General features: G+C 46.5%; 1 protein-coding gene across 29 annotated transcripts; it reads left to right on the plus strand.

The window, feature by feature from the left end:
• Positions 1-27,830, plus strand: TPM1 (tropomyosin 1). 29 transcript variants are annotated; one of them, XM_068552935.1, is made up of 10 exons: positions 1-262; positions 1,016-1,141; positions 13,610-13,743; positions 16,069-16,186; positions 17,416-17,486; positions 17,745-17,820; positions 18,799-18,861; positions 19,149-19,218; positions 20,639-20,717; positions 26,994-27,830. In XM_068552935.1, the coding sequence occupies exons 1-10, from the start codon at positions 149-151 to the stop codon at positions 27,025-27,027; spliced, it is 885 nt and encodes a 294-aa protein (XP_068409036.1). In that variant the 5' UTR covers positions 1-148; the 3' UTR covers positions 27,028-27,830. The 29 variants fall into 29 exon arrangements, with proteins under 29 accessions (XP_068409036.1, XP_068409193.1, XP_068409131.1 ...); XM_068553030.1 differs by lacking the exon at positions 26,994-27,830 and adding an exon at positions 1,331-1,456 and having other exon boundaries at positions 4-262; positions 20,639-22,344; XM_068552916.1 differs by lacking the exon at positions 17,745-17,820 and adding an exon at positions 18,265-18,340 and having other exon boundaries at positions 7-262.
• Positions 27,831-27,862: the final 32 nt, after the last annotated feature.

The following is a 27,862-nucleotide window of genomic DNA, read 5'->3' on the forward strand; positions in this document are numbered from 1 at the left end:
TCTTGAGGAATGCGGTCGCCCCCTTGGGAAAGTACATATCTGGGATCAGCAGGCGGCTGTGCGCTCGCACTCCGGATCGGCCTCCCCACCGCGCTCTTGCCTCCCCGCTCCCGCCGCCGCAGCCCCAGGGCCCCTCGCCGCCGCCACCATGGACGCCATCAAGAAGAAGATGCAGATGCTCAAGCTCGACAAGGAGAACGCCTTGGATCGAGCGGAGCAGGCGGAGGCCGATAAGAAGGCGGCAGAGGACAGGAGCAAGCAGGTCTGCCTTTCCGGCCCTGCGCCGGCCGGTCGCCCGCGCTCCGCCCGCCGGGGACCCCGAGCCCCGGGACCCGGGCCTCGCACCCCTTCCCGGCCCCTCACTCCGAGGATTCGGGGAGCCACCCCACTCCAGGGCGTCTGAGAAGGGGGAAGGGAAGAGCGAGACTCCGGCTTATTCTAACTTTTTCTCTCGTCTGGGGACGCTTATTTTTCCCTTTTCTGGTTCCCAGAGCCCGCGAAGTCCCTTCAAGTCCTAGAGGCACTTGATTCTCAGGATGAGAAATCAGTTTTGGATTCGGGGGCGGGGGAGGGGAGGAGGGTTGAAGGAAATCAAGTCCAGAAAGTGTTAGAAGTTCTTCTGGACTTTTTGACTGGGGAGTATAAAACATTCAACTGGGAAGGGGGGGGGCGCGAGGGAGGGGGGAGGGACAGTCACACAGTTTGTTCCTAAAAACAAAGATGGACAGACTAGAGAGTACGGCGGGCCGGGGAGACGGGGGCGTTTTTCTGCACCCCCAAGTTGTGGGCTTGAGCCCGCTGAGACCTCCGCAGGAGTCTCGCCCCGGGGGCTGGGGTGGGGTGCGGAGTGGGGTCCGGGCGAGAGGAGGTTACCTAGGGACCCTTGAACCCCAACTCGGCGGCGCCTCACACCCGAAGGGCCCCAGCCAACCCGGTGCCCGTGTGTTGTGTGTGTGTGTGTGTCTAACACCCGGTCCGTGCCGGCCGCCCGCGCCCGCCCGCCGCCGCCCCCCAGCTCGAGGAGGACATAGCGGCCAAGGAGAAGCTGCTGCGGGCGTCGGAGGACGAGCGGGACCGGGTGCTGGAGGAGCTGCACAAGGCAGAGGACAGCCTCCTGGCCGCCGATGAGGCCGCCGCCAAGGTACCCGGGCGCGCAGCGCGGCGCACGAATGGCTAACTCTGTCTCTCTCTCTCTCTCTCCCTCCCTGTCTTTGCCTTTCTCTCTCCCGCTGTCCCTGTCCTGGCTCTGTGCACCCACACCCCTCCCCTGCGGGATCACGCTGCCTGCTGCACCCCCCTCCCGTCCCCGTCCCCCACGGCCAACTCCCAGCTGGAAGATGAGCTGCTGTCGCTGCAAAAGAAACTCAAGGGCACCGAAGATGAACTGGACAAATACTCCGAGGCTCTCAAAGATGCCCAGGAGAAGCTGGAGCTGGCGGAGAAAAAGGCCACCGACGTAAGTGCACGCACACACTGCCTCCCTCACCTCCTGCCCTGGTGGCCGCTCTGGGGTCACCACAGGGGCCAGAGAGCACTGGAGGAGGGTCACCTCCTCTTGCTGGAAACCCGCACACAGCCTGCCATGGCCCAGAGCACTGGATGCTGCCTCCGACTGCTACTGCACACATTCATTTTTATTCCATCCATTCCTCTTTCTTTTTCTCCTTCTTGCCCCCACCCCTGGGGGTGGAGGGGGGTGGGTGAGAAGCTGGAAGAATACAGTAACTGAAATTGGACTCTGGAGGTGAAGCCTGCTCCATGGTGGCAGAAAACCTCCGAGGTGTCGTCACCGAGGTTTGTGCAAACAGAATGCCTAGTTTTCTCCACTTTCTTTCCTTTTGCCATCTCTGGTGGGTGGCAAGGCCTGGTTTTCGGTGGTGGGTCTAGTCAGGACACACGCTAGAGATGGCATTGAAAAAATGGCATGGTGCTACTTAGAAGGCTAAGCTGGATGGTGGGCCACAGAAACACTTGAGGCCTCCTTACTCACTAGGGAAGCTTAATCCAGCCCTTAAGATCTGCCTGGGAAGACGATACTTGCTTGGGGCTGCAGTCTGAGGGCACTAGATCCAGAAAGTAAGCTGGGAGTTATATATAGCTCAGTGCTTTATATGGTATAGTGAGCTAGCTGCCCCCGACTCTCCTGCTCACCCCACCCCAACCTGTCAGCCTCTGACAACCACCACATAGTTTCAAGGATGATGCACGCACCACAAAAGCTCTGCCAGCATTTTGTCCACTGCCCTCTGGAATCCTTTTAGCCGAAGAGCTTGCCTCTTCTGCTGCGTAAGTCAAGACAAGCATTAGATTTCCAAAGGACCGACTTCTTTTCACACCATTCTAGAAGCTAATTAAGCCTAGAGGCCCAATTAGGAAAGAATTCGTTGGGAAGTTGGTAACAATTTCAAGAATGTATGAGCACCAGGGAAAGCTATGCCCAGAAAGTTGAACTACCAAATGCAACAGCAGAATTTTTTGTATGAGAGTAAAGTGTAAATTGCTGGTGGGTCTGGGTCTTGAAATCAGTAAAGGCTTTCTGTGACATGAAAGGCACGAAATGTAATCTCCGAGTGTGCTTTGTAAATGAGAGATCCAGACACAGGACATTTAGAATCTGACAAAAAGAAAGTTTCAGTGAAAAGCAAGGTCCCTGGAAAGGGGGTTCAGGGAAACACTGATTTAGGTAAAATATTTAAGTTACAAACTACCTGGCTTTAGAAAAAGAGCCAAAAAACACATATAACTCTGCACCAGTTTTGTGTAATGTAGATCAGATGTCTGCTCCGTATATGGTTAAATGGAGGATGTCTGTCTCCCCGAAATTCTCCAGCAGGACGTTTATTTAGCTTTTTCAAAAGAGCCGCTGATAGATCAAGGAGAGATATTCCTTATAAGGAAAAGAATGCAGAGAATTTGAAAATAGCCCAGTAAGACTGAAAGCAAGAGAAGGAGAAAAAAGCTACTACGATTCTTAAGGGAAAAAAATCATAATTATTGTAACTATGTGGTTCTATCATGTCTTTATTGAAAAGTCTTGTTTAATGGTGCATTGGAATGAGGTGAGGCAGAAGTGGCAGAGGATATTTAAAGCCAGCTCAGTGGGGGAGGGCAGAGCCAGAAGAAGGAGGAGGGTTTTTTTTGTTTTTTTTTAAATTTATTTATTTATTTTTGGCTGTGTTGGGTCTTCGTTTCTCTGAGAGGACTTTCTCTAGTTGTGGCGAGCGGGGGCCACTCTTCATCGTGGTGCGCGGGCCTCTCACTGTCGTGGCCTCTCTTGTTGCGGAGCACAGACGCGCAGGCTCAGTAGTTGTGGCTCACGGACCTAGCTGCTCCGCGGCATGTGGGATCTTCCCAGACCAGGGCTCGAACCCGTGTCCCCTGCATTAGCAGGCAGATTCTCAACCACTGCGCCACCAGGGAAGCCGAGGGTGAGGTTTTTGAAGCTGTGTTCTTTTCTTTCCACTGGAAAACTATCCCTAATATGGTACACTTTTTTTTTTTTTGGTAGTATATTGATCATCTTCCCCTTTAAGACATTTTAGGTTGTTTGGAATCTGTAGGGATATGCAAGACGTTTGTGAAGAAATGCTATATTTAGAGTGATTCCTAGCTAGTAAAAAGTCAAGACTTGAGGAGGAAGAGACAGATGTCACTAGAGAAAGGTAGGAGAGAGGTCAACTTCCTGAGGTAGAATTGTATTACATTTGGGATTAGGACATTGCACTATTACTCACCAATGTAAAACATTTTCACATTTTTCTACTACTAAAAACATTTTTCTACTAATTTACCAACATACTTTACAAATCCTATTCCAGAAATGGGCTCTTCCTAGCTTGAAAGGTTGTAATTTGCTAGGTCGGATCTCTGATGGTTTTGTTTTGAATTTTTTGTCGTCCCTCCGCATAAGTGAGGCTGAAGGGGATCAAGCGCTCCATTTTCTCTCTGGCCCAACCCCTTCCCCAGTAACTGTGATGTCTCTGACATCTGCAGTATGTGAGTCTTTATTCCCTGTAGGTCTTTGCTTTCTAAATGAGTGATTCTCAACCTTGCCTAAACAATCACCTAGGATGGTTTTAAAACTTAAAATCCAGGCTGTACCCCAGGCCAATTAGAATCTCCGGGAGTGGAACGCAGGCATTAGTATTTGTTAAATACCCAGGTGATTCCAATGTGCAGCCAAGGCCGAGAACAACTGTCCTAAACTCTTGTATAATGACATCAGCGTGAAAATGAACTCACCTGAAACTGACTTTCCCAGATGTTTGAAAAGCAGGACATTAAGTCACTAGTTGGCTGCTTAGAGCATTTGCACCTGTCCAGCAGTTTCTGTGTCTCCTGGAGGCTCCCAGATGCCCCCTTCTCCCACCCTCAAAGTTGGAGGCCCCCAGTCTGTACTCTTAGGGAAGCAGTTGTGACCTCCCTCCTGACTAGATGAACTGTGTGGAAACAAAGCTAGAGGCTCCACCTACAGGATGTGAGGGCCCATGCTGGGCTTTGTGAGAGCCTCAGCAGAGGGAGGCTGTGAGAAAGTCCATAGCAAATGAGTCAGAAAAGCAAGGAGCTTCCTCATTAGGGCTTTGGCGTAGGAGGGGGTTGTCAAGTGTGTTTTCTTTTTCTTCATTATTCTCACACTTAAACACATAGGAACTGACTTGAAGGGCCTTCTGTGAGAAAGGTGAGGAAAGAAAGCTGTGAGACTTAAAAACGTAGCCCAAGGGGAGAATTGGCAGAGGGTGGTTCCCAAAGATTGTGTCCACTTTGGTTTTCATCCAGCTGTAGCCAGACGCTCTCATAGGGTTCTGTAGCTTTCGTTGGTGTGCCTTTTAAGACATCTCAGTCCGGCCCAGAATTGGTCAGATTCCAGAAGATCTCAGAGGCTGATCTAAAACCAGAGAAGGATGTAACTAGAAGGGACCCTTGAGATGATTGTTTTTGTGGAAAGGAAAGCAAGTCCCAGACAGGCTGGCGGGCTTGAGGTCCCACAGCTGGTTATAGGCCGTAGCCTGACTCTTAAGACAGTGCCCGTGTGTTTATTAACTAAAGCTATCATTTGAGTTAACTACGTACAAGGTATTGTGCTTAGCGCTTTCTGTCATTTCATAATCCTCACAGCAGCCCTATGAGAAACGTACTGCTATGAACCGTGCTTTTACAGATGAAGTCAGGTTATTTTCCGTCACACAAGCAGGAGAGAACCAAAAGCCAGATTCTAACCTAGGGAGACAGCATTTAGGAGGTTTAACCTCTATGCAATATGTTAGTGGTTTTCCCTTCATGAGTTTGGAGGGAAGGAGAGTTGTTGTGGTTAGGATCTTGTGTTCTGGGGGTTCTTTACATCGAGGAACAATCCCTTTGGGGGTACATTCAAGCCCCAAACCCCTCGCTCGGCTTCTCTCCTTCCTGGGCACGGGAATCTGGCAGTCCGGAGCGGAGCGCTCCCGCCGCCAACAGGCGGCACCGTAGCCCTTTGCAGACAAATCCGTTACTCTGGGTTCCCCACGGCGCAGGGGAGGGGCGCTGGGAGTCGAAGTAACACCCTCGGCGCGTTGGCCACTCTCCGGCTCACCAGGTGCCCCGGCAGCCCGCGCACCACGCCTGTCAGCCCCGCGGCCGCGAGCATGCGCGATGCCTCCCGCGGTTGGCGAATTCCCGGGGTCCGCGGCGCGCGCCCCGCCCCGCCCGCTGGGCCCGCCCCCGGCGCTCGCGCACCCGCCTGCGGTTCGCCTGCGCAGCCTAGGAGGTCGCGACTTCCGGGCTGTGCCTGGGCCGCAGGGGGCGCTGCCGTCGCGCGCCGCGGCCTGGGTGGGGTGGCCGGTGGTTGGAGTGCGGCAGCAGCAGCGGCGGCAGGAGCGCAGCAGCCGGCCTCTCCCGCCGCAGTCCGCCAGCCTGCCGGCCCGCCGCCGCCCGGCGCAATGGCGGGGAGCAGCTCGCTGGAGGCGGTGCGGAGGAAGATTCGGAGCCTGCAGGAGCAGGCGGACGCCGCGGAGGAGCGCGCGGGCAGCCTGCAGCGCGAGCTGGACTACGAGAGGAAGCTGAGGGAGACCGTAAGGGACCCACCCATCACCCACCCCCGGAGGCGCCTTCTCCCCAGTCGGCCCCACCACGCCCCGCAGGGCCCCCCGGAGCCCACCTTCCCCCGCCACCCCTCCCCCCGCCTCGGGGCGCACCTGGGCCCGCAGGTGTGGGGCTCTGGGGAGGGGCGCTGCCCGTTCACTTCAGCCCTTTTCATCTCGCTGGTCTAAAGAACCGAGGGAGAATTAGGAGTGGTGTTGAGAAGGTTCTGGAAGCAGCTCTTTCCCAGAAGGGACTCTGTGTCTGGGGTGTTTGCGTTCGGCCCGGCGTCTCGGGTCCCCCGGCATGTGCCCGTTGCGCTGCTGGCATTATTTACTCGGAGAGTGGGGACGGAAGAGGTCCCTCCTTTTGGAAATCCGTTCTTTTGGGAAGGGCGCTAACAGGTCATGTCTGAGGCATTGTCTGGCTTTGGGGCCCGGGGATGCTAAACTCCCCCATCCCTGTTTAGCCTTGGTTTCTTGAAAGCCTGTTTCTCTGGGGTGGTTGAGACACTGACAGAGCGTGTTCTGACTTAGTATGCGGCCCTTTGCCCTTCCCTTTCTTAACCATACCTCCTCCCAAGTTCTCTTGTACAGGTAGATGTTCCTTTGTTACCGAGTCTTGAAGAAGTTGGCTAAATAGCTACGATTATTGGGTGTTTTCTCCCGCCGGCTTCCCCTCCCCCACGTTGAGTGTAATACCTGGCTTCCTTCCTTTCCACTAAGGCAAATGCATCCAGCACACAGAAACAGGATTTCAGAGGTAGTTAAGGCGTTTTCTGTTTGTTGATTTTTGAGTGTGTGTGTGTGTGTGTTTTAAATCAGGATACTCAGACACCTTGGGAATTTTATGACAAGCGCTCTTGTGGGGTCCTTCTGTGCTTAATAGAGGCTTATTCTGAGTTGAGAGGTGTATGTAATGGCATTATGGCTGGCTGCAGAAGCTACGAGACATGTTTTGCATAAAATACCTAGAAGCAAATGGGTCCTCTTGAAAGGAAGGCCTAACTAGATGAAGTTTCAGATAAAATAGGCAGGAACCAGGAAATCAATAGGCAAAAGATCATTTTCTGTAGAGGACAAGATAGCAGAGGTCACATGGATGTCTCTGAATTTGGCCAGGCAATGAATGAATTCCGACTCCCTCTCTGGCTCGCAGCTGTCCTTGAACCATTAGAACCAATAGAACATGATGATGGATAAGAACAAGAACTCTGGGCCCAGGCTGCTAGGATTTGAGTCATTTAACTTCTCAGTCCCTCAGTTCCTCGACTGTAAAATGTTGGTAATGGTAGTGCCTGCCTGTTGTGAGGATGAAAAGAGTGTGTGTAAAGAAGTTGCAATGGTGCTTAGCACACTAGAGTAAGTGCCTTGTGTCAGCTGGTATTAGAACTGCTCCACACTCGGCATCCCTCATTGCTCCTTTGCTTGCAATTCACCAGCTATCAAAGGGTCTTAAAGATGGGCAGCTCATTTCACTACATCTTAAAACACTCCATTTCAATGCTTCTAATCAATTTTTTTTTTTTCTTTTTTCAACTTGAACGGAGAGAGGACACAGGCAGGCTGGAAGGAATGTTTGGTGGGTCGAAGTGGTGTTAGTGGTGGAAGTCGGTAGAACTCCCCTCCCCCTGCTAAGAAAGGGAATATGTGGTCCTGTATAGGAGAGCCTCTTATGGACTGTTGGCCTGGTGATTGATATTAGACACAGAAGATAAATTTTATGAAGGGCACATTGTTACTATTTTACTCACCTCTTTCGGGCTTAGTTTTTATGACAGTACTCTTGCTGGGCCAGTTGGGTAAAGATAATGCTTTCATTCTTTTCAAAGCTTTATATTAAAAGTGGTTTAGCTTCAAAATTTTTTAAGTGATATTTGAAAATAGTCTATCTGGATGATTGAATGGGCGCAGAACTTTTTATGACAGCAACTTGAGGACTGGGTCAGACCACTGAAGAGAGAATTTCAGATTGAGAGGTGTTCCTAACTTATGAAACTGGAACTTAAAGGTAGCTAATTGAAGGTGGTTTCTTGGTAGTTGTCAGGCATAGCTGTGAGTTAAGCTAGCAGTCACAGTTTCTCTTGGCAGCAAAGATAAAAATTTAGTGACAGAGTATGAGCCACTGCAAAAAATATTTGGAGAGTTGGCCCTAATTCACATTCTCAAAGATTCAGACAGGTTGTAGTTAATTGGCCCTATTACAACCAGCACTTAACTTTGGAAAAAGCAGCCATCCCTTTTTTTTCTAATGGTTTGTTTTTCCAAGGTGTGTGGGCCCTTCAAAATTTTGGAATGAGGCTACTTTGCTTGATGTAATGGTTGACTCCAGGTCTTGTGACCCACTAGGGTTTTGTTTGTCTTTTGTCCTTATCAAAGGAAAAGAGGGAGCAAGAAGAAGCCAGTCTGCCTTCCTTCTTTCTGGATGGTACACAGCAGACAAGGGGACTTAAGAGTTGCAGCCTGTAGGTTCTTAATTGGTAACTTTATTAAATCACAGGAAAAACCAATTTACAAAAATTCCCAGCCCTTCCCCTCTTTAGAGTTGGTAAATATTTCTGAGAACAGGAATCTAAAAGTGCATTTTGTGCCCCCATTGGCCCCCCCAGGGTGGCAGTAGCTGGAGTGTATATATACTCTGGCTCTCTGCTTTCATGTATAGGCAAGGCGAAGGCATTACAATGCCCTGTTCACGTCCCTTCTCACTCATTGCACAAATATGCCTCGTGAATGATAGGCTTTGGTGCAGATAGAGAGGTTGTTTTTAACTCTTATCCATGGGAGTGCCCCTTAATGTCATCCGTGGTTTTTTCCCCTTTCCTTACCATATAAGGGCAGAAGTTTAACTTGGCTGTAGTGACTTGGGTCTTACACAGTAAACTGGGTGAAACTTTCTCTGTACAACTACAGTTCGCATGAAATAAAAAGGCCTGACCTTTGATCATCCCATGCAGTACTCCAGTTCAGGTAGGACTTTGAACATACATTCCAGAGGATTTATTTTTAGGATATAATATTATTCTCCTACAATTATTTCTTCTTAATTGTCCTAACGGAAATACTTGTTCTTAAAGTAAAAATCATTGCTATTTTTAAATTGTCTTTAGTTATATTGGCTAGAACATCTGGATTTCATGAAAGTCTAGGCCCTGTAAAAGTTCTCTTTCAAGTCAGACTTGGAGTAACATTTTGCTATATTGTGTGGGCATGCCCTTGATACCTGTGTAGTTTCTTAGGTAGCTGGTACCTTGTGGAAGGGATTGGGGGGGCACATGCAGCTCTAAGGCACCTCACACGTGTAGAGCGCCTGGTGGTTTAACAACAGATCTGCAGGAAGACAGTTGGTAGCCTTTACTAATATAGCAGTCTCTTTTCTGAGTAGTTCATTACATGTTGGGACACAATAGCACTTTTGAAATGGAAGAAACTAGCATCCCAAAGACTTCACCAGCAGTGTCAACACATGAGCTGTCGTTAGAAGCTAACCCAGTACACTATGGGTGATTTCCATGCCTGGAAATAATTTGTGTCTGGGGTCTTGACCCTTCCCAAATGCCTTGTTATTTATATCTGCTTTTTAAATAACAGTTGGTCATGTGTCTGTAGGGTTTGTACTGGCAGAGGCAACAGCCAGTTAAGTCTTAAGTAAACTGCCCAGGTGCTGTGATGGAAAGAACCTTAGAAAATATCTAAATAAGCCTCAGAACTCAGAGAATACATACCGGAAACAAAAGCTAGTGCAGGTGAGAGATGTGGGCCTTTTGAACATAGAGCATAATCCCCCCCCCCCAAAAAAAAAAGTGAAAATAAGGGTGTCCTTAATTAATTTATGGAATTGAGTGTATCTTGAATTCTAGAGAACCAAACTAAATTGCGATCAGACCAGTATGGTGAGGCCTGAGAAGCCAGTGAGAGCCCAGGTTTTTCCCGGGGGAAGCTTACGTAGAGATCGATACACCCCAGACACTGCTTTCAGATCTGGGCTGTTACCTACAAGCACCTTTGCCCATCCTGCTCTGAAACCTCTGGGGCAGCAGGCGTTGGTTTCTGGGGTTGAGAACAAATGCTCTGTGTCCTTGTGTGAGCTGGTACGCCCCTGGTGTTACTTGATGATGTTTTCAATTTTATACCACACCTTTTTTCAAAATGGATGGCGAGGACTTGTTCAGCGGATGATATTCAGTACAGTAACCGTTCTTCTAGACCTGGTTAGGTTCTTTCGCTGAAGGCCTTCTTTCAGGGAGGGGGTTGGAGTCGGGGTGGCTGTAGAGAACCTGCTGCTCTGACGTCAGAAAGCAGAAAGACTCCATAGGTGAGAACCACCAGTTCCAGGGCTTCCACGAGGCTCCAGGAGGCCTTGAGAAGGGAGGCAGGCACGCCAGCAGGTGAGGACCAGGGGACTTTGATGCTAGTCTTACCTCCCGCTGATGGCTGTGACCTGAGCATGCTTCAGCCCTTGGGGTCAAAGATCCCTCCCTCTTCCTATTTTCTCTTCTACAAAGAGCTAGATGAGTGGTTCCCACAGGATTTGCCAGCTTCTTTGGATGGTGGGTGGGGTAGAGGGGTGGTTGCTTTTTTATAGTGCAGATTCCTGTCTTCCTTTCTGACCTCTTGAATCAGAATCTCTAGGGATGGGGCCTGGAAATTTGTTTTGTTTGTTTTTTTAAATTTTTGGCTGCATTGGGTCTTTGTTGCTGCACGTGGGCTTTCTCTAGTTGCAGCCAGCGGGGGCTACTCTTCGTTGCGGTGCACGGGCTTCTCATTGCGGTGACTTCTCTTGTTGTGGAGCACGGGCTCTAGGCACACGGGTTTCAGTAGTTGTGGCACCTGGGCTCTAGAGCACAGGCTCAGTAGTTGTGGCCCACGGGCTTAGTTGCTCCGCAGCATGTGGGATCTTCCCAGACCAGGGCTCGAACCCATGTCCCCTGCATTGGCATGTGGATTCTTAACCACTGAACCACCAGGGAAGCCCGGAAATTTGTATTTTTAATATGCATCTCCTGGTGAATTTGGACACCCAGCCAGTTGTGGGAACTGCTGGACAATGCCTAGGGACCTTTCCAGCTAAACATCTGAGACCCCGTTTTGTGGACCACCCACAGGTCTGTTCTCTGTGTTGCCCCTGTCCTGGCTCCTAGAACAGGTCTCCATTCCCAGTTGTTGTTCTGGTGCCGTATACGAGGCCTATTGACTGGTATTCCCGTAGGACACAACTTCTATTGTAGGTTCTACAAATGCTCCTGGGGAAAAGGAGTTAATGACGTTTATAAAACAGTATCCAGAGCTAAGGGAAAGAACGGTTAGAGTGGAGGCAATAAGAGGGAAGAGGGAAGATTCGGACTGATGGGCGTTCCTCTCGGGTAGGGAGATCTTTTGTGCAGAGGCAGGAATGAGCGTGGGGTGCCGTCTCCTTACTCTCTGATGCCCCAGGTGTGTGGGAGGCCCGGCACCTGGAGGGTTCCTTCCCCGGAGCATAAACAGTCTCCCCTCTGTGAGTGCAAAGTCCTTGAGGTTGGGGCCCAGGTCGGAAACAGAACAGGAAGCTTAGAGTGTGGTGACTACAGAAATTGTTTTGAAAATCTTATTGACATTTCTCTGGCTGCAGCACCTATAACAAGGATATTTAAGAAAAGGGGGAAAAATACTTCTGAGTACATGACCCAGACACTCTACTGAGGTTTTTTTGTTGGTGGTGTTTTGGAGGGTGGTTTTTGTTTTGCTCTTCATTTTAGTTTTCAGCTTTCAGGGTTGCTTGCTTGTTTTTCCCTGTTCATGAAAGGAATAGAATTTTACTAGAAATGGAAAATATAGAAAAGAAATCTGACCTGACCCAAAAGTATACCCATAATGTATACCTCCTTCCAGTTTTTTTTTGTTTTGTTTTTTTGTTTTTACATGGGGCTAAAAACTTTTTAAAGTTCCTATACTTAAGAAATGTGTTATCCCTATTACCCTCATCCCTCCTCCAAAAAAAATCCCAACATTCACCTGCCAGACCTGGTGGAGCCCATTACTAACCATGCACCTGCAGTGATCTACTTTGTGGGCCAGTGCAATTGTTAACTGACCTTGGATTCATTTCACATTTCCCCCTGCTCCCTGCCTCCATCAGCCAATTATTACTACATAGTTAATTTCTGAAGAGATAAAAGTGTATTTGCATGTTTTTATAAAAAGTCCTTCACCATGATTGTAGATTCCCTAATCACCTCTCTTTCCCAGAGAGAACTTGGCTTTTAAAATTTTACAAATCTAGATGAGCAAAAAGGAGAATGTTCTCGTGCTCCTTTACTTCAAGGCCATAATCGCAGACTCTAACTACACGTGCCTTTCAAACTGTGTCTCATGGGTCCAGGAACTAAGAAAGTTGCTTTTGTTTAAATTAGGTTGGTTTTACTCATTTTATTCAGTAGACATTTACTGAGCCCATACTCTGTGCAGTGAATTGTGATTCCTTGCACATAAGAAGCTTACAGTTGAGTAAGGAAGACAGGACTGTAGGTAGAGAGCTAGCATAGTCCCAAAGTGCATGTTGTAGTGTTTAGAAAACTCCCAAGTGTCCTAAAAACCCCATCACCCCAGGATAAGCACACATTCAGAGTGGATGAGGGAACGGTACCAGATTAACAAGATTAACAAATTCCATCTTTCACTTACGTGCATAATGTTTAAACAGCCATCAATGCAAGTATATGTAATGGACCGGTCCAGGCTTGCAAGTGTTCTGAGGCTTATAGTAACAAATGCTCGTAACTGTAGGTAACCATTGCATCCCCCAAAAAGAAACATCTTATTTCAGAGATAGATACCAAGTAAAAACAGTATCTGTACTGCTTTTCTTCTAAGGCGTTTGAAGCTCTTCTTGTAGCAACCTTGACTTGTGAGAAATTCCTGTAGGCGTATGTCACAAGCGCTTGGGAAATTTGTCTTGGCCCTCTTCCAGCGTGGCCAGTTATTCTAAAGGGGTGCTGAAGGGCAGGGGGCTTGCTGGGTTTTGCTGTGTCTCTGTATGGTGTGTATTTTAGAACCACTGAATTTAAAACTATTTTAGTTCCTGAAATATTTAATAAAGCCCCTTTGAGAACACAGTCGGCAGAAAGGAGAATTGAGACTCCTGAGTCCGAGTCCTCGCTGGGCCGCTCTCGCCTTGTGTGACTGAGCCTGGGTAAGTCCCATCGTCTCTGTCCCCACCTCAGGCCCCGCCGCGTGAGGGGGCTGTGATGAAGCTCCCCCTTAACAGGCAGGTGAAGCCAGCGTGTTGACATCTGTGGAGGAGGAGAACCAAGTGAGAGAGTGTCGCTGATGGTCCCTGTGTCCGATGAGGATGGTGTGTGTGGATCCGCATATACCCCAAGGTGGACGTTCCCTGGGTAGATCAATGGATGAACGTATCCGACAACTCCAGAGTTGACCGGGGCTCGTAACGCACTTTAGGGTGGTTCACCACAGGGCCCAGGCTTCCCGTCTGGAACCAGCATTTCAGTCTCAGCCCCTCCTGAAGGCACTACCCTCACTTTCTCTCCGACACTGAAACGCCTTTCACTCTCTCTACCCAGGCTGAAGCCGACGTAGCTTCTCTGAACAGACGCATCCAGCTGGTTGAGGAAGAGTTGGATCGTGCCCAAGAGCGTCTGGCAACAGCTCTGCAGAAGCTGGAGGAGGCCGAGAAGGCAGCAGATGAGAGTGAGAGGTGAGGACCCCTCGTCCAGCCCACGTGTTAGCACAGCCTCTCCTCCTGGTGGAACAGGAGGGCTTCTCTGATCTTGGGCATCTAAGAATTTTACAGTACCTTGGTGGCACTATTTCCTGACTTGATCCAGGTGCAACTAATGGTTTTTTGTTCATTTAGCATTAGTGGGACACCTTTGTGCAAAGCACTGTTTTAAACCCCAACGTTACAAATAAGAAAAAGACCCCGTTCCTGCTCTCTTAGAGCTCACCACCCAGCGAGGGAGATGGACGTGTAAACGGGAGGTTCTAGGGATGTGTTTTGGTTCTTTCATTCCTGCTGACCACGGAGCAATTATGCATTTTTTTAAAAAAAGATAACTTTATTTTAAAATATACCAAGGAAGCCGCATAGCACAGGGAGATCAGCTCGGTGCTTTGTGACCACCTAGAGGGGTGGGATAGGGAGGGTGGGAGGGAGACGCAAGAGGGAGGAGATATGGGAATAGATGTATATGTATAGCTGATTCACTTTGTTATAAAGCAGAAACTAACACACCATTGTAAAGCAATTATAGTCCAATAAAGATGTTAAAAAAAATAAAATGTACCAAGGAGGCTTAGGCCGAGGTAAATACAGTATGGGCTGTCAGTTGTCAAATAGCCCAACAAATGAGAGGAAGAGAAAGCACAGATAAAACAGAAATATCCACAAAAGTAAATTGTTTTGGACCTAGTAAAGCCGATAAGACACACGCGCATAGGTAAGTGCAGTCAGATCTGCATGTCTCCTGAGCATGCTCCCACTATGACCTGGCTCTACCTGACTTATTACCCCAAGACTCAGCCTTGTGGTAGTAAAGGAAAACCAGGGCCATATCAGCCATCGTGTATTCCACAAGGCATTTTCTCTCATGTTCAACTGTTCAAGTTATTGTACTCATATTACTTGGAAGCACTCCAAGAAAGACTCCGCAAGACTAGAGAGAGTTCTGCCCTTCGAGGGATGACAAAGTATTGTGGTGTCTCGGACACTGGCAGTTTGTTTCTGCGCCGTGACCTGGGCAGGTGCACGCAGCCAATCATTTTGTCCGTTTCTCCGTCTTTGAGGTGCCTTTTTGCCCCCTGCCACCACGGATAAAGAATGATTGCAGACTTTAGGATTAAAGAAGCTCTTTAGCTGAAGTTTTCAGCTCATTATTCACTGTTGCTTATTGATTCTTTTCTAATCAAGAGTTTTGGAATTCTTAAAGATGACTCATCATCTCTTACAGTGTACATATAACCAACGGTTTTGTGGCTGGCTTCTTCCTGAAATACACTTGTTAGTGAACCTGAAAGGAAGGCAATCTGGCAGTGTTAGACCTTGGAGTAAAAAGGTATTTAGAGATGATTTACTCCAGTCCCCTGGTTTTACAGATGAGAAGACTAGGGTTCAGAGACTGGTGTGGCCTGCCGGAACTCTCAAAGAGAATTTATAGCCGAGCCAAGATGCAGGTCTCCCAAAATACATTGTAGTGCTTCATTTAAAAAAAAAAAAAAAAAAAAAGTGATTTATTTATCTTACTGTGTACTTAGATCTTGGTAAATGAATCCCGTTTTAACATAATTTGTTATTGCATAAATCTGTAATATATCATAGGTCAATTAACATTTTCTAAAACTTAACACCATGCTGAAGGATCCAAACGTACACATCAGCATAGAAGATGGTGTTGGTCCTGCCTCTCAACACCTCTATTATGAGTTTTATTATAGGCAAAACTCAGTTTCTTCTCTAAAGTATAGGTCAACCCACATGAAATTGCCATTTTTGCAGGTCCGATGTGGTCAAATACCAGCAATTTCATTTGGTTCAATCTAGTATTTACATTTGTGGCTAAAGGGGTAAGAACAGCTACTTTCTTTGTGGGAAGGAAGTACATGAAGATAAGTTGGCTTTCGTTCTGACTTTGGTCCATTTTCAAGCTGAAGCTTTGCACCAGAAAAGGGAAGAAGTCCCATTATTTATATAGCAGGTAAAGCTTGTTGACCTTCCTTGATTCCACGCCTCCCACATTCAGACAGGATCCTCACGTGATACCTTTCATTTCACATTAGCTGCCTGGGCAGTGTCAACAGTACCAAAAGTGTAAGCTTTCATTCACAATAAACAGAGAGAGGGAAGTGTATGTCTTTCTCTGCCTTCAGCTCTAGAAAGTCTTGTTTCACGGTTTGGAAGATAAAAGTAGCTCTGTGCTCTGTTTCGGTCTGTCAGTTACACAGCCTCACAAACCACCGTGGTGCAGGGTGAGTTCGTGGAGGTCGCCTCTAAATCTTGGGTCTTCCTGCATGTCTTCCTTTTCAGAGGCATGAAAGTCATTGAAAGCCGAGCCCAAAAGGATGAGGAGAAAATGGAAATTCAGGAGATCCAACTGAAAGAGGCCAAGCACATCGCTGAGGATGCCGACCGCAAGTATGAAGAGGTCAGATCCTGGGGCCCAAGGCCTTGTGGACTCCCAGCCACGGCCCAGGAGCGGGGGAGCAGTGTACAGCCTTGCGTTCTTCAGTGAAACCATCTGCTTCCTTAGCAGGAATGGGTGGTTTTGAGAAGCAGAGTTCCTTTGTCCCCAGAAAACGGTTCTCAGTTTTGATCCTGCTAGGGGATCAGTTGCACTGGGAAAGACCAAAGCTTTCTTTGTGCCCCCATGCCTCCCCGCCCCCCCCCCCCGCCCCACCCCAAACACACACACAAAGACCAGGACAAAAGTTCTCTGGTCAGGAGAAGGGAGAGCTGGGCCTCTTGTGTTTTGTGGAAGGGCCCTCTCATGCTGTCACCACGCAAGCCGTTCTCCCTAGTGTGATTCACCTGGCACGGCCCAGTTCAGTCAGTGTAGAGGCACAGACCGTGCACTTGCCCCCTAGATTCATGGAGGCCTTTCTCTCTGTCCTCCTCGCTCCTCAAGGTTCACAGGTGAATCACCTCCTGGTCGTGCCCCATGAAAGCAACCTCCTGTGATAACGGAGCCCACGTGACTGTGTTTAAGGTTTTAGTTTTTCCCTTAATGTACTGTGGCTGTCCTGAAACACCATTGACTCTTCGTCATCATCATCTCCCATCTCCAGGTTACACTATGCCCACTAATTTTGAAATGCTTCCTAGGATCCCTTCTCTCTGGTCCTTTCTTCCACTGACCTCATTAGTCACCTCAGCAGCTTCTCATGTCAGCCTCTCTTGCTGTTTCTGTTGACATTTGTAGCCTGCGGCACACAGAGGGAGTCGAGGTACAGAGCTCTAGATGGATGGAGTTCTCAGGATTATTTTCAGTCTTGTCTTGCAGCCCCGCCTTTTCAGCATAAAAGGCGTCATGTCTCATCACACTGCTAGTTTCGAGATTGTGAACTTCATCTCTCTCCCTCCTTCCACACTTGGTCTGGCTGCTATGTAATTATACAGGCTTCACCTAGGTAGGACTAAAGATGAGCCAGCCCACCCATAACTAACCATGCTGGGTCTTGGTGAGCAGAAGTCTCTGGTCTCCTCTCCATGGGCACGCCTGGTGGAGAGTCGCTTCTCTCCAGTGCACGGGAAAGAGGATCATCTTGTTTGGAGGCAAGAACTCCTAGGGGCTGACGGATCCAGGCCTCACCCCACACCCCTCCTCAGAGCTTGGAAGCCCCATGGTGTGTGTGTTTTGTGTTTGTTCTGCTGCAGGTGGCCCGTAAGCTGGTCATCATTGAGAGTGACCTGGAGCGTGCAGAGGAGCGGGCTGAGCTCTCAGAAGGGTAAGCGGGCCCGGCGCCAGGAGGCTGTGTGTGGGGTGCTGCGGAGCAGTGACTAAACAGCATGACCTTCTGGCAGCTGCACATTTACCTGTTTCAGCTCCGGGCTCCTTAAGTGCTCATTTGACGTGGATGAGCCACGAGTATGGAACACGGAGGACTTGCGTGGGGTGTCTATGTATGAATGCGTGTATCACTGCATGCCTTACCTGCACACTGATTTTGAGAATGGCCTTGTGCATTTCCTGTGTCCACTAACAGCCAAGTTCGACAGCTGGAAGAACAATTAAGAATAATGGATCAGACCTTGAAAGCATTAATGGCTGCAGAGGATAAGGTACTGATGGCTCATGTATGGGTTTTAGGTTTAACTGCAACCCAGGCGTCTTTCAGCTTCCAATGCCTACTGGTTCATTTTTATAACGACTGCACCTTCACTACACCCTCTGCTATCTTATACCTTGCTTTAAGTGCTTTCTTTGGGTCCTTTATACTCCTTTGTTTTTCCTTCATAAATGCTCTTTGGTGCAGCCAAAAAAGAAGCCAAATTATCACACTTCGAGGTTGTTGGATTTTGTCACCCTGCCTTTCTGCTGTTGGAAGGTCGGGAGCAGTGTCCATGGCAAAATTGAGCGTTTTAGTACCTTGATGATTTGGCTACTTTAAGGCAGCCCTTTGTTCTCTAGGACTCGGTTTTCATTTTTTCCCATCCCTCTCCTTTTTCTCTCCTCCTTCCTTTGGCTTGTCTCCCACCCTTTCTACCTCTGATCGAAAACGTTAGCAAATGTGCCGAGCTTGAAGAAGAGTTGAAAACTGTGACGAACAACTTGAAGTCACTGGAGGCTCAGGCTGAGAAGGTAGGCCAGGAGCACGGCGTGGGGGAAAGGCATCTTTAAGAGCTGCTCTAGAGACACCCACTTTTTCTCTGCTGGGGCCCTGCCGAGGAAAGGAATAATCCATTAGACACTTTAGCAAATGGCATCATTTTGAGGCAATTTCCTGATGATTATCAATAACAGATTCTTTTTTTTTTTTTTAATGGAGAATCTATTTTATTTTGAGTATGTGAGTCATCTGTAACAATTTAATTTAAACCAAGTGCCAAATGGATAAGTTATCTTGTTCTTATCCCATGTAAAACAATAGGCAGGAAAACAGAGAATGCATTGTTGTATGCCATTTGATATCAGAGGCTCCATTACCTCCTAAGAGATCCTCAACATCTGTTGGCTGGGCTGACACTTTCGTTGTATTAGAAGACCTCAGTATAGGGTGAGCTATGGCCTGACATCTGGAACATTCTTTCTAATTACAGTACTCGCAGAAGGAAGACAAATATGAGGAAGAGATCAAGGTCCTTTCTGACAAGTTGAAGGAGGTAATATTCAGGGTGTTTTGGACAAAGCCAGCTGGATTGAGTTTGTTTTTACGGAACTGTTCAGGGCTTTTTCATTTTAAAGTTAGAATGATCCAGGGATTTTCAGGGGTGGTCTTGGAGAGTGAGCTGTGCTAGCCACCTCTCACTGTGGTGATTGACTGGCAGGTGGTCTCAGACCCCATTCATGGGTGCCAGGCTTGATTTTCATTCTCTAGTTTCTCTATATTCGTAGCTACCAGAGATCTAAAACTTCCCAATTCTGATTGAAATAAATTGAATTATTGCAGGCTGAGACTCGGGCCGAGTTTGCGGAGAGGTCAGTAACTAAATTGGAGAAAAGCATTGATGACTTAGAAGGTAAGATCTTAAGTTTTTTTAACTTAATCCTTATGGCTGAGTAGTGACCTGGCGAAGTCATTTTCCAATCATTGCGTCCTCCTTGATACACTTCTTTGCTCTTGCACATTCTTCCTGTCTGCCCTTTGGGGTTTTCATTCCGTGGCTCTTAAACTCTCTGTTCACCAGATGACCGTTAGCCACCAGACGGGGCCCATCTCTTTTTGTAACAGCAGATGCCAAACGGCTCTACTGCACACTCTTCGGAAGTGTGGCAGGTTTATTTCTCACTGTGAGTGAGGTGGTTATAGGTGAGAATGACTGGTGTGTTTTCTGTCTTTAGTGATATCTCCTTATGGCCAGAATGGTATAGATTTGTTTTTAGGCACAACTTTCCCCAAGTGTGAATTCAGTGTAAGGGTTTAGATTTTTTTTCTTTAAGTTACTAGTCATCTTGGCATGTGCTGCGTATCCTGACCGGGGGGTGGAGGGTGATAGGGCACTACACTTTGACATTATACTTCAGCACTTCTCCACTAAGATATTCAGGTTTTATTTTAGTCACACCCTCTCTGTCTCTCAGAAACCCTAAATGTTGAGCTCTGAGGCTGTGAAAAAGAAAGAAAAAAATATACAAAATATATACATCAAAGGCAGAAGTGGCTAGAGAAGGGACTGGAGGTTGGTGCAGATGATAACCAAGCTGGTGGAAAAGAGAAAATGACAAATGGTTGCAAAACAATCTGCCAAATTGCAGCAGAGTATGAAACCTTCATCATTAGAAGAACTGAATTGCAGACTTGGCACAGCAACACCATAAAAAGCGTGGCTCTCCTCGCTTTTCAAGCCTCCTGGACCAGCGAGGGCAGCTTGAGTGGGCAGTCCACAGGAGTAGTCTGGATGGCACCAAGAAATCCATACCCCGGTGGTCTAGTTTGGTCCGGAAGTCAGTGGTTTCAGGGTGGAGCCAGATAAGGATTACAGACTGTAGTCACAAATTGTTTCTTCAAAACAATGCCCTTGGATATTTTTTCCACTGTTTATAGTGGCAGGTGGCTGACTACTCCAGTGTAATTAAATTACAGCTCTCTGAAAGAAAGATGTTCTCTTACCCCTCTCCCAACCAGGAGACAGCCTTCTGTGGTTTTGTTTAGGATTTAACGTGGTTTACTGATATACCTGCCATATTTGTTATGATTTTCGTATTGAGTTTCTTGTTTTATTTTCTAATGGGTTTTGTTCTTTTTGTTTTTGTTTCAATTTTATTAAAAACAAAACGCACGCCTCCTGCATTGGCCACCTGCTGCGGCACCAATTCCTTCATGCATTGCCCTTTTCTTGCTGCTGTGTCGGGATGGCGTCCATGCCACCCTCACTCACCCTCCATCTCTTGATCACTCTCCATGTCCTTGCACCTCTGCCTTCCACTTCCTGGTCATAGACGAGCTGTACGCTCAGAAACTGAAGTACAAAGCCATCAGCGAGGAGCTGGACCACGCTCTCAACGATATGACTTCCATGTAAATGTTCATCCACCCTGCCTGATCACACCCGTGCCCTCATGCTAATATGATAAATTCGCCACCACTCCCTTCTGTGTCTCCAGAATCTCCATCTTTACACCTTTATGCTCACTGTCTTTGCATAATCTAGGATAGTCATTGTTTTTTCACATTCTACTAACATAAAGGCCAACTGGATTGTCTGTCTATACAAACCATTTTCCTTTCAGAATCCATTCATTTCACATTGTCTCAGCTAGATCGTTCCCATGAAGCAGTGAACTGGAATATGTGTGACTTGGGCACTGTCCTTTTAGGAAATTAAACTAGGCTCAAGTAGAATTGGTAGGCCACGCAATTGTGCAGGAATTTCCCAAGAAATATCAAAAGTCGGTTTCCTGAGATTCAATTAAATACAATGTGAACATTTTTCGTAAAAGAAATAATAAATTTAAGGAACCCAACACTGTCAGATGACTGAGGCTCTTAGAGAAGGGAAATTGATCCAGAACAGCATGAAGAATGTTGCTGTAAAAAGTCACATCTTCCCTTTAAGAATTCTAGACAGAAATGAACCCTCTGCCGGGTAGCCAAGCCTTTAATTTTCTGTTTAGATAAAAAGAATTAACATACAAACACCACAACCTGTGTCAAAGAAATGGGCCATAAAACACAGATGGTGTTATATGAGTTTGGGAGTTAATGGCCCAGCTTTTACTGCTACTGGGCAGTAAGAGTGGAGTAGATAGTCTTAATCTCACGAGAACCTGGAGCATACACGACTAAGGTACATATTACTAACCAAACCTGAATGTTAAGCTTTTTCTGCCCCTCTAAATTCTAACCTGCAATGTTTCACAGAGGCTTCCTTTTAATCTCATAAGATGGCACTGAATTCCATGTAAGCTGGAAATTACAGTTTCCTGGCCCACCTGTCATTCCTTTACCCGTGCAGAAAAATGGTAGCTTGAAGAGTGTTGGCAAGTGCCTGCTGCCTTATAGATTATAGAATCGCCACACTACCCTTTGAGACACAACTGTCACCATGGAAACTAGAGAGAATTCCATCCCCTCTTCCCTCATTTGTAAATGAGGGGATGGATCAGATCATCTGTCTCTCAGTGCTAAAATGTGGTGATTCTATGAGAAAAACTTTTAGCATTAAGTATGGTTAAATATTCTGAAAGGTGGATTTAGCTTAAAATCTGTTTTTAAGTTCTGTTCATGGGTCTTTTGCAATGAAACTCCCCCAGAAGGGGCTTGTGCTGGCCTCGGGTCCAGACACTGGTGGGCAAGGATTGACATCCTCCCATAGGTGCGGCTGGCAGCAGGTTTTGCATGTCTGCTTCTTACCTGTGTTTCAAATGCTGCTCTCATCTGTTAGTTTAGCTTCCCCGTTTTCCATTGTGCCACTTTTTTCCTTTTTCTCCCACCTTTTCTCTTCATGAAGATAAGTCTCTTTGCTTCACTTCTCGCACGACCCCTTCATCAAGCTGGATGTCCCTCCTCTCTGAGTTCTGCAGTTTGTTCTCCAGCTGACCCTGGTTCTTTCTTTCCACATCCTGCCTTAGGGCCAGGCACACACTGTGCTTCCTATTGTACAGAAGCTCCTCATTGCAGTGTAAAATAAACACTGTGTAAGCTATTTCTGTTTGCTATTCTTTTTACTTCTTATTTATTGACATTTTAGTTTCAACACTGAATAAAACTCCAAATCTTCATCACACATATGAGGGTTAATTTTTGGCTGTTGCTTTGCTCTTTTTTTTTTTTTTCTCCCCCCATTCTGAACATCATACATTAATATCAAGAGACTCTAAAGCAGTAGTTCCTTGTGGAACTTTTTAAAAAATACCCATGCCTGGGTCCCTCTCAGAGTTTTGGTTTGCAAAGGTTAGAGTGAGGCCTGGGCGTGTGTGCCTTTTTTAGGGATTGAGATGGCTCTGGTATGTAGTATGGGTTGAGAACCTCTGCACAGGGGATGTTGCTTGTTGGAGCCAGAAGATCTGCCTTGAGCAGTGCCTTCCTCTGCCAGATGTTTAGTTGGGATGTGGTGAGCCCTCTGTGTTGGTGTTTAGATAGCCCTGCTTGGGAGGGTGTGGCTGCCACCCCACATTGCTAGGAACTTACATATCAGAAAAGGTGAAAAGGAATGTGGATTCAAACAGTGTAAGCTGAGGTTATTGTTGATCATCCTTTTACAGCACAAAGAACAGTTAAAGCTTTTTAAAAGTATGTTCATTCCTCAGCCACCTTCGTTTTGATCATGAAATTACATTCTTAGGTTTTAGGAACATACGATTATGTTCAAGTCAAGATTTATTTTTGTGCTCTTAAACTCATCATGTATTCTTTAGGAAGGGTTGTACTTACAGTAAATCTTTGTGATAATTAACTTTTTTTTTTTTTATTTGTGAACATCTTTAAAGCATAGCCATTAAAGTTGGTTCTTTTTTTTTTTTACCCCTTAAAAATAGTAGAAATTGTTCAGTTATATTTTATCAGTTATATTTATAAATTCAAAAACAGCAGTTAAGTGATTTTTTTTATAACACATCGCAAAATTAGAACTTAAAAGTGATGTGGACTTTTATTTCTTAATTCCCAACATTTCTCCATCCTCAACAGTCTGGCTATATTTCTCCTGTGTTTTAAATGTGGGTGACCTTCATCTGTTTGTGTATAGTTTTTCTTAGCCTAAGAGTGTTTATATACTCCTGTATTCAAGTAAATTTGGACAAATTGAAAATGTCAGTCACTCTACAAAACCTCAGAAGAGAGTAAAAATACTCTTTTTAAGAGGTAAGTGAATTTAGTAGTGGTGTAGTGGACTTTTAAAAATTTATAATTTAGACAGTGTCTCTCCCTTGAGATTGTAAAGTCTTCAGTAATTTCTTGTTTATCTTTTCCTAAGGCTTCTTGGGCCTGCTTCTGACTATGATTCCTGCCTTGTTCTTTTAAAATTCAGAGTAATAGAAGTGGGCCCTTCTCTGAGTAACTCTGCTTCCTGCCATAGATAAAATGACAAGTCTGAAAGTTCTGCTGAGCAGATGTTCAGTTAATTTTGAAGGCACATCTGTTTTTTGAAAGCCCTTCTGGGGATTTTCACACCTCCTATAAGTATATTCTGCAAGGGGAAATGGGAAACTGATGGATTGGAAGGCAAATTTGGAATAGCCCAAGAAGGTATGGGTGCACAGGAGGATAAATAGCTTTTTGATTTTATCAAGCAATTGTTGGGGCCCAGGCTTCTAGCTCAAAGGGTCAGGCCATATGTAGAGGCAGCTGCTGCAAGAGCCTTGGTTGGACCAAACCCCAAAATCCTTGCTTGGCACTAGACATCCCAGACATTGGGGAGGTAGAACAGGAGGGAAGAATACTTGCAAACATATAAGCGTTCCAGGCGCCCCCAGGCACACCAGTTCCATGGCAGCTGAAGTGGAGCAGGTCCGAAGGAGGATGTGGTAGGGACAGCTGTCATTTAAGCTGCATTCACATTGACCCTCTGGATTCTCTGGGATTTCTCCAGAGTTCTTCCTTCCCAGCTTGGCTGTGCATTGGCTCAGCAAACTAGGACATCCTACCTGCCTGTGGTGGTATTTCCCACACGACAGTGTGAATGTGCTGGTGGGGTATAGATTTTGCACCCCCCAAACACGCAAGATACCATGAAAGGTAGGAAGGATGTGGTAAAGAGATGAACCATAAATGTTCTTTGCCCTCGATGAGCCGGCTATCTTGTGGGAAGATAGATGAGGGAAGCAAGTCTGAACTAACAGATGGTGTGCATTTAGAGTCAACAAGGAATAGAGACAGTAATTCTGACTGGGCGCCACCTGGAGGAGGTGACATTTGACTGGGGTTTCGAATATTCAGAGAATTTGCATCAACAAAGAAGACATCACAGCAGACAGTCCAAACTAGAAAGCACAACGAATATAGCGTATTCCCCATCTCCTACCATGCATGCATGAGAGAAAATTAAAATAAGAATTGATCAATTTCCCCACAGACCTGGGGGCTAGAGACCAAACATTTTTCTTTTCCCTGGGGTATAGGATTATCGCTTTTCAAGATCATTAAGTTAGAGTTTTGTGGGTCTAGGTCGTCACCGTCGTTCAAAACAATCATGTATTCTCCAGCTTTTCATGGTAAGTGCCAGGTTCTTGTCCTTGTTGGGGCATCCCCTGGACCACCAGATACAGACTGACTCTAGTGGCTGCCTTCCTTGCCAAGTGAGCAGATTACATGCCCGAGTGTAAAATGCATTTCGCGCTGGTCTCCATGTGGCTGTTTGAGATTTTATTCATTTTATACACGTCCATCTAGCACCAGAGAATGCCATCCTCTTCAGAAGGTCAGCAGTTAAATTTTAAGTCAGTTTTGAGTGGAAATAAATGCTTGTTCTTTTGCTGTTTGAGTAGGGTAACACACCCTGTATCTAGGCTGGACGAGAGTTCAGAATTTGCACCCTCTATCACAGCAACTAGGGGAGGGACAGGGAGCTCAGTTCTGCTGTTAATGCAGCGGCGGTAGCCCCTCTTGGTGCTACCTGAAAGGAAAGCCAGCCCTGGGAGTGGAGATGAAAGGGGTTCCAGGAAGAGGTGAGCAGAAATGGGCAGGTTGAGGTTTCGCAGGAAGCTCTCAGCTGAACCCTAGCAAGGAGTGGGCTCGCCTCCAGCCCTGCCCCTGTTCCTGAGGCTGTTTCCAGAAGCTGCATTCAGCCCAGTTTACACAGTGGTTTTACTGAGATGCACGAGGAACATACCCTCTCTCTGTCCTCCTCCTCCTCGGATCCTGCTGTTCTCTTTCCCTCCCGTCCTGCCAAGAGAGGAGTCCTGGCTCTTCCTAAGTCTGCCAGGCCTTTTCCATCCGCCCTTCCTGGGCACAGGACAGCTGACCACAGGGTAAGGGTAACCTGCTCAGCAAGTGACTGGCGCCCGAGGTACCTCTGTGTTCTGTCTGCGAACTCCCTCTCACCAACTCCGGCTAACCTCTCTTCCTTCTGCCTCTTCTCTTCTGCTAACCTGCTTGCTGACCTGTACAGATGAACTCTACCAGCAACTTGAGCAAAACCGCCGCCTAACTAACCAACTAAAGCTGGCCCTGAATGAGGATTAAACTTAAGTGGGAAAGAACCTGGGCTGAATTCTAGGAACGCAGCCCATGGGCAGGAAATCTAAGACTGTCATACACCTTCACCTAATAGGGTTGAAAACGATTCCTTTCTGCAGAATTGAACATGAATCAGTTGAAAGGCTGACCTTGCCTGCATTTTCCTCTCATATCTGGAATAATTAAGTTCTCTTTAATCCCCAAACCACTTTTATGGTAAAATTACGTCTGTGTATATGGATCAATGTTTATAATCAATTCAGCACTCATCTTTGCAAGAGCAGGTCCTCTTGTTTGAGCTGATACATAATGAGGACCAAAAAAATGTTTTCTATTTCCTACAGAGAACTGAGTCTTGCTTTAAGTTAGAAAGCCAAAGCAGAGGGGTGTGTATGTGTATAAGTATATATATATTATATATAGGACATGATATATATAATATATATTCCTATTACATATTCATATTTCTAATTTCTAAGTATCTGGTATAGTGTTTGAAATATGATTAACTATGCTTGGGCAAAATAGCTTTTGAAAACAGGAGTTCATGTCAGAAGTCCCTGATTATCTGAAAGGTATGCTTTTATTCAGTCTAACAGTGTTGTTGGAATCTGGTGAGAATGTCATGCTAATAATAAATAGAACACTGTGAAAATAATAATAAGAGAATGTCCTACTGGAGTGTGCATGAAACGTGTTGGTAATTTTTTTTTAATGAGTAACAGAAATAAATCATTGAGAAAGTTGTCAGAAAGCCTATTTACGTCATCTTTGTTTTCTGTGAGACTGTGTTACAACACAACTCTCAGACCTTAACTGCCTGTAACTCAGAACCGTCTGCTTTTGTTAACTTCAGTGCTGCAAGCACCTCTCCCTGTTCCCGCGGCACATGACCAGTGAACCTTCACCAGCCCCACCTGCATTTTGTCCTCAGTGGATTGTTGGTGGAGGTTCACCTGGCCACTCTGTGAGAACCTGCTGTGCCTGTAGTTCCTTCGGGTCCAAGACAGCTTCCCCTTCGTAGGTCCTTGTCTGGAAATGAGTAATGTCTTACGAGCATGCCTGGTCCTAATCATCTCATCCTGTGTTTGTGATTGATGTTTGCCTGCCTAAATGTACAAACCACCACTGTGTCCAAAGCACAGCTATTCATGACTTAATTTTCTAATCCCACCACAGAGAAAGTGGCTCATGCCAAAGAAGAAAACCTTAGTATGCACCAGATGCTGGATCAGACTTTACTGGAGTTAAACAACATGTGAAAACCTCCTTAGCTGCGACCACATTCTTTCATGTTGTTTTTGTTTTTTGTTTTGTTTTGTTTTTAAACACCATGCTTACCATGAAACCCCTTAAATGCATTTTTATTTACTTTTACCACTGTCACAGATACATCCACAAAGTACCAGCTAGATCAGGGGTGGGAAAGACACACACACACAGGCAAGCCCGTGTCAAGGCGACAATGATTTAAATGTGCCATTTCCCAAGTTGACGTTGCCACACTTCGTAGAGAGTTTAGCAACACAGTATGCTTAGTCCAGGAATCCTTGCTGAAGCAGAAAGATTTCCACTCAAAGTGCCAATGATACATGAACAGGAAGATTAATGTTGGAAACACAGTCAGGTGTGGATTGGTGCTACTTTAAACAAAAGGTCCCACTGTGGTCTTTTGTTCAGTATTGTACAATTTAGAATTCTGTCCAACACTAATTTATTTTGTCTTGGGTTTAACGATGAGGTGAGACTACGGATCCTGGCTGGCAGAATTCACTAAAGCCAAGGGTTTGTAAGCCAACATGCTCTTCTGAGGCTTCTGTTTTCTTTTAATTGGCACATTTGCAGTTCGTTACAGCTCGTGGGATAGCATGCGATGTGGATTTCCACCACGTTCAAGTGAAAGATTTAGGCACCACGTACAATGGTGAAGAAAAAACATTGTCTTAAGAGTTATAACTGTATGGAAACCTTGTATAATGATATGGAATAAATGCACATTGTAGGACATTTTCTAAATGGGGTGGTCCTGTCATTTGTACGTTTTTACT

This window comes from Eschrichtius robustus, chromosome 1, assembly GCF_028021215.1.
Source record: "Eschrichtius robustus isolate mEscRob2 chromosome 1, mEscRob2.pri, whole genome shotgun sequence".
NCBI classification, from domain to species: domain Eukaryota; kingdom Metazoa; phylum Chordata; class Mammalia; order Artiodactyla; family Eschrichtiidae; genus Eschrichtius; species Eschrichtius robustus.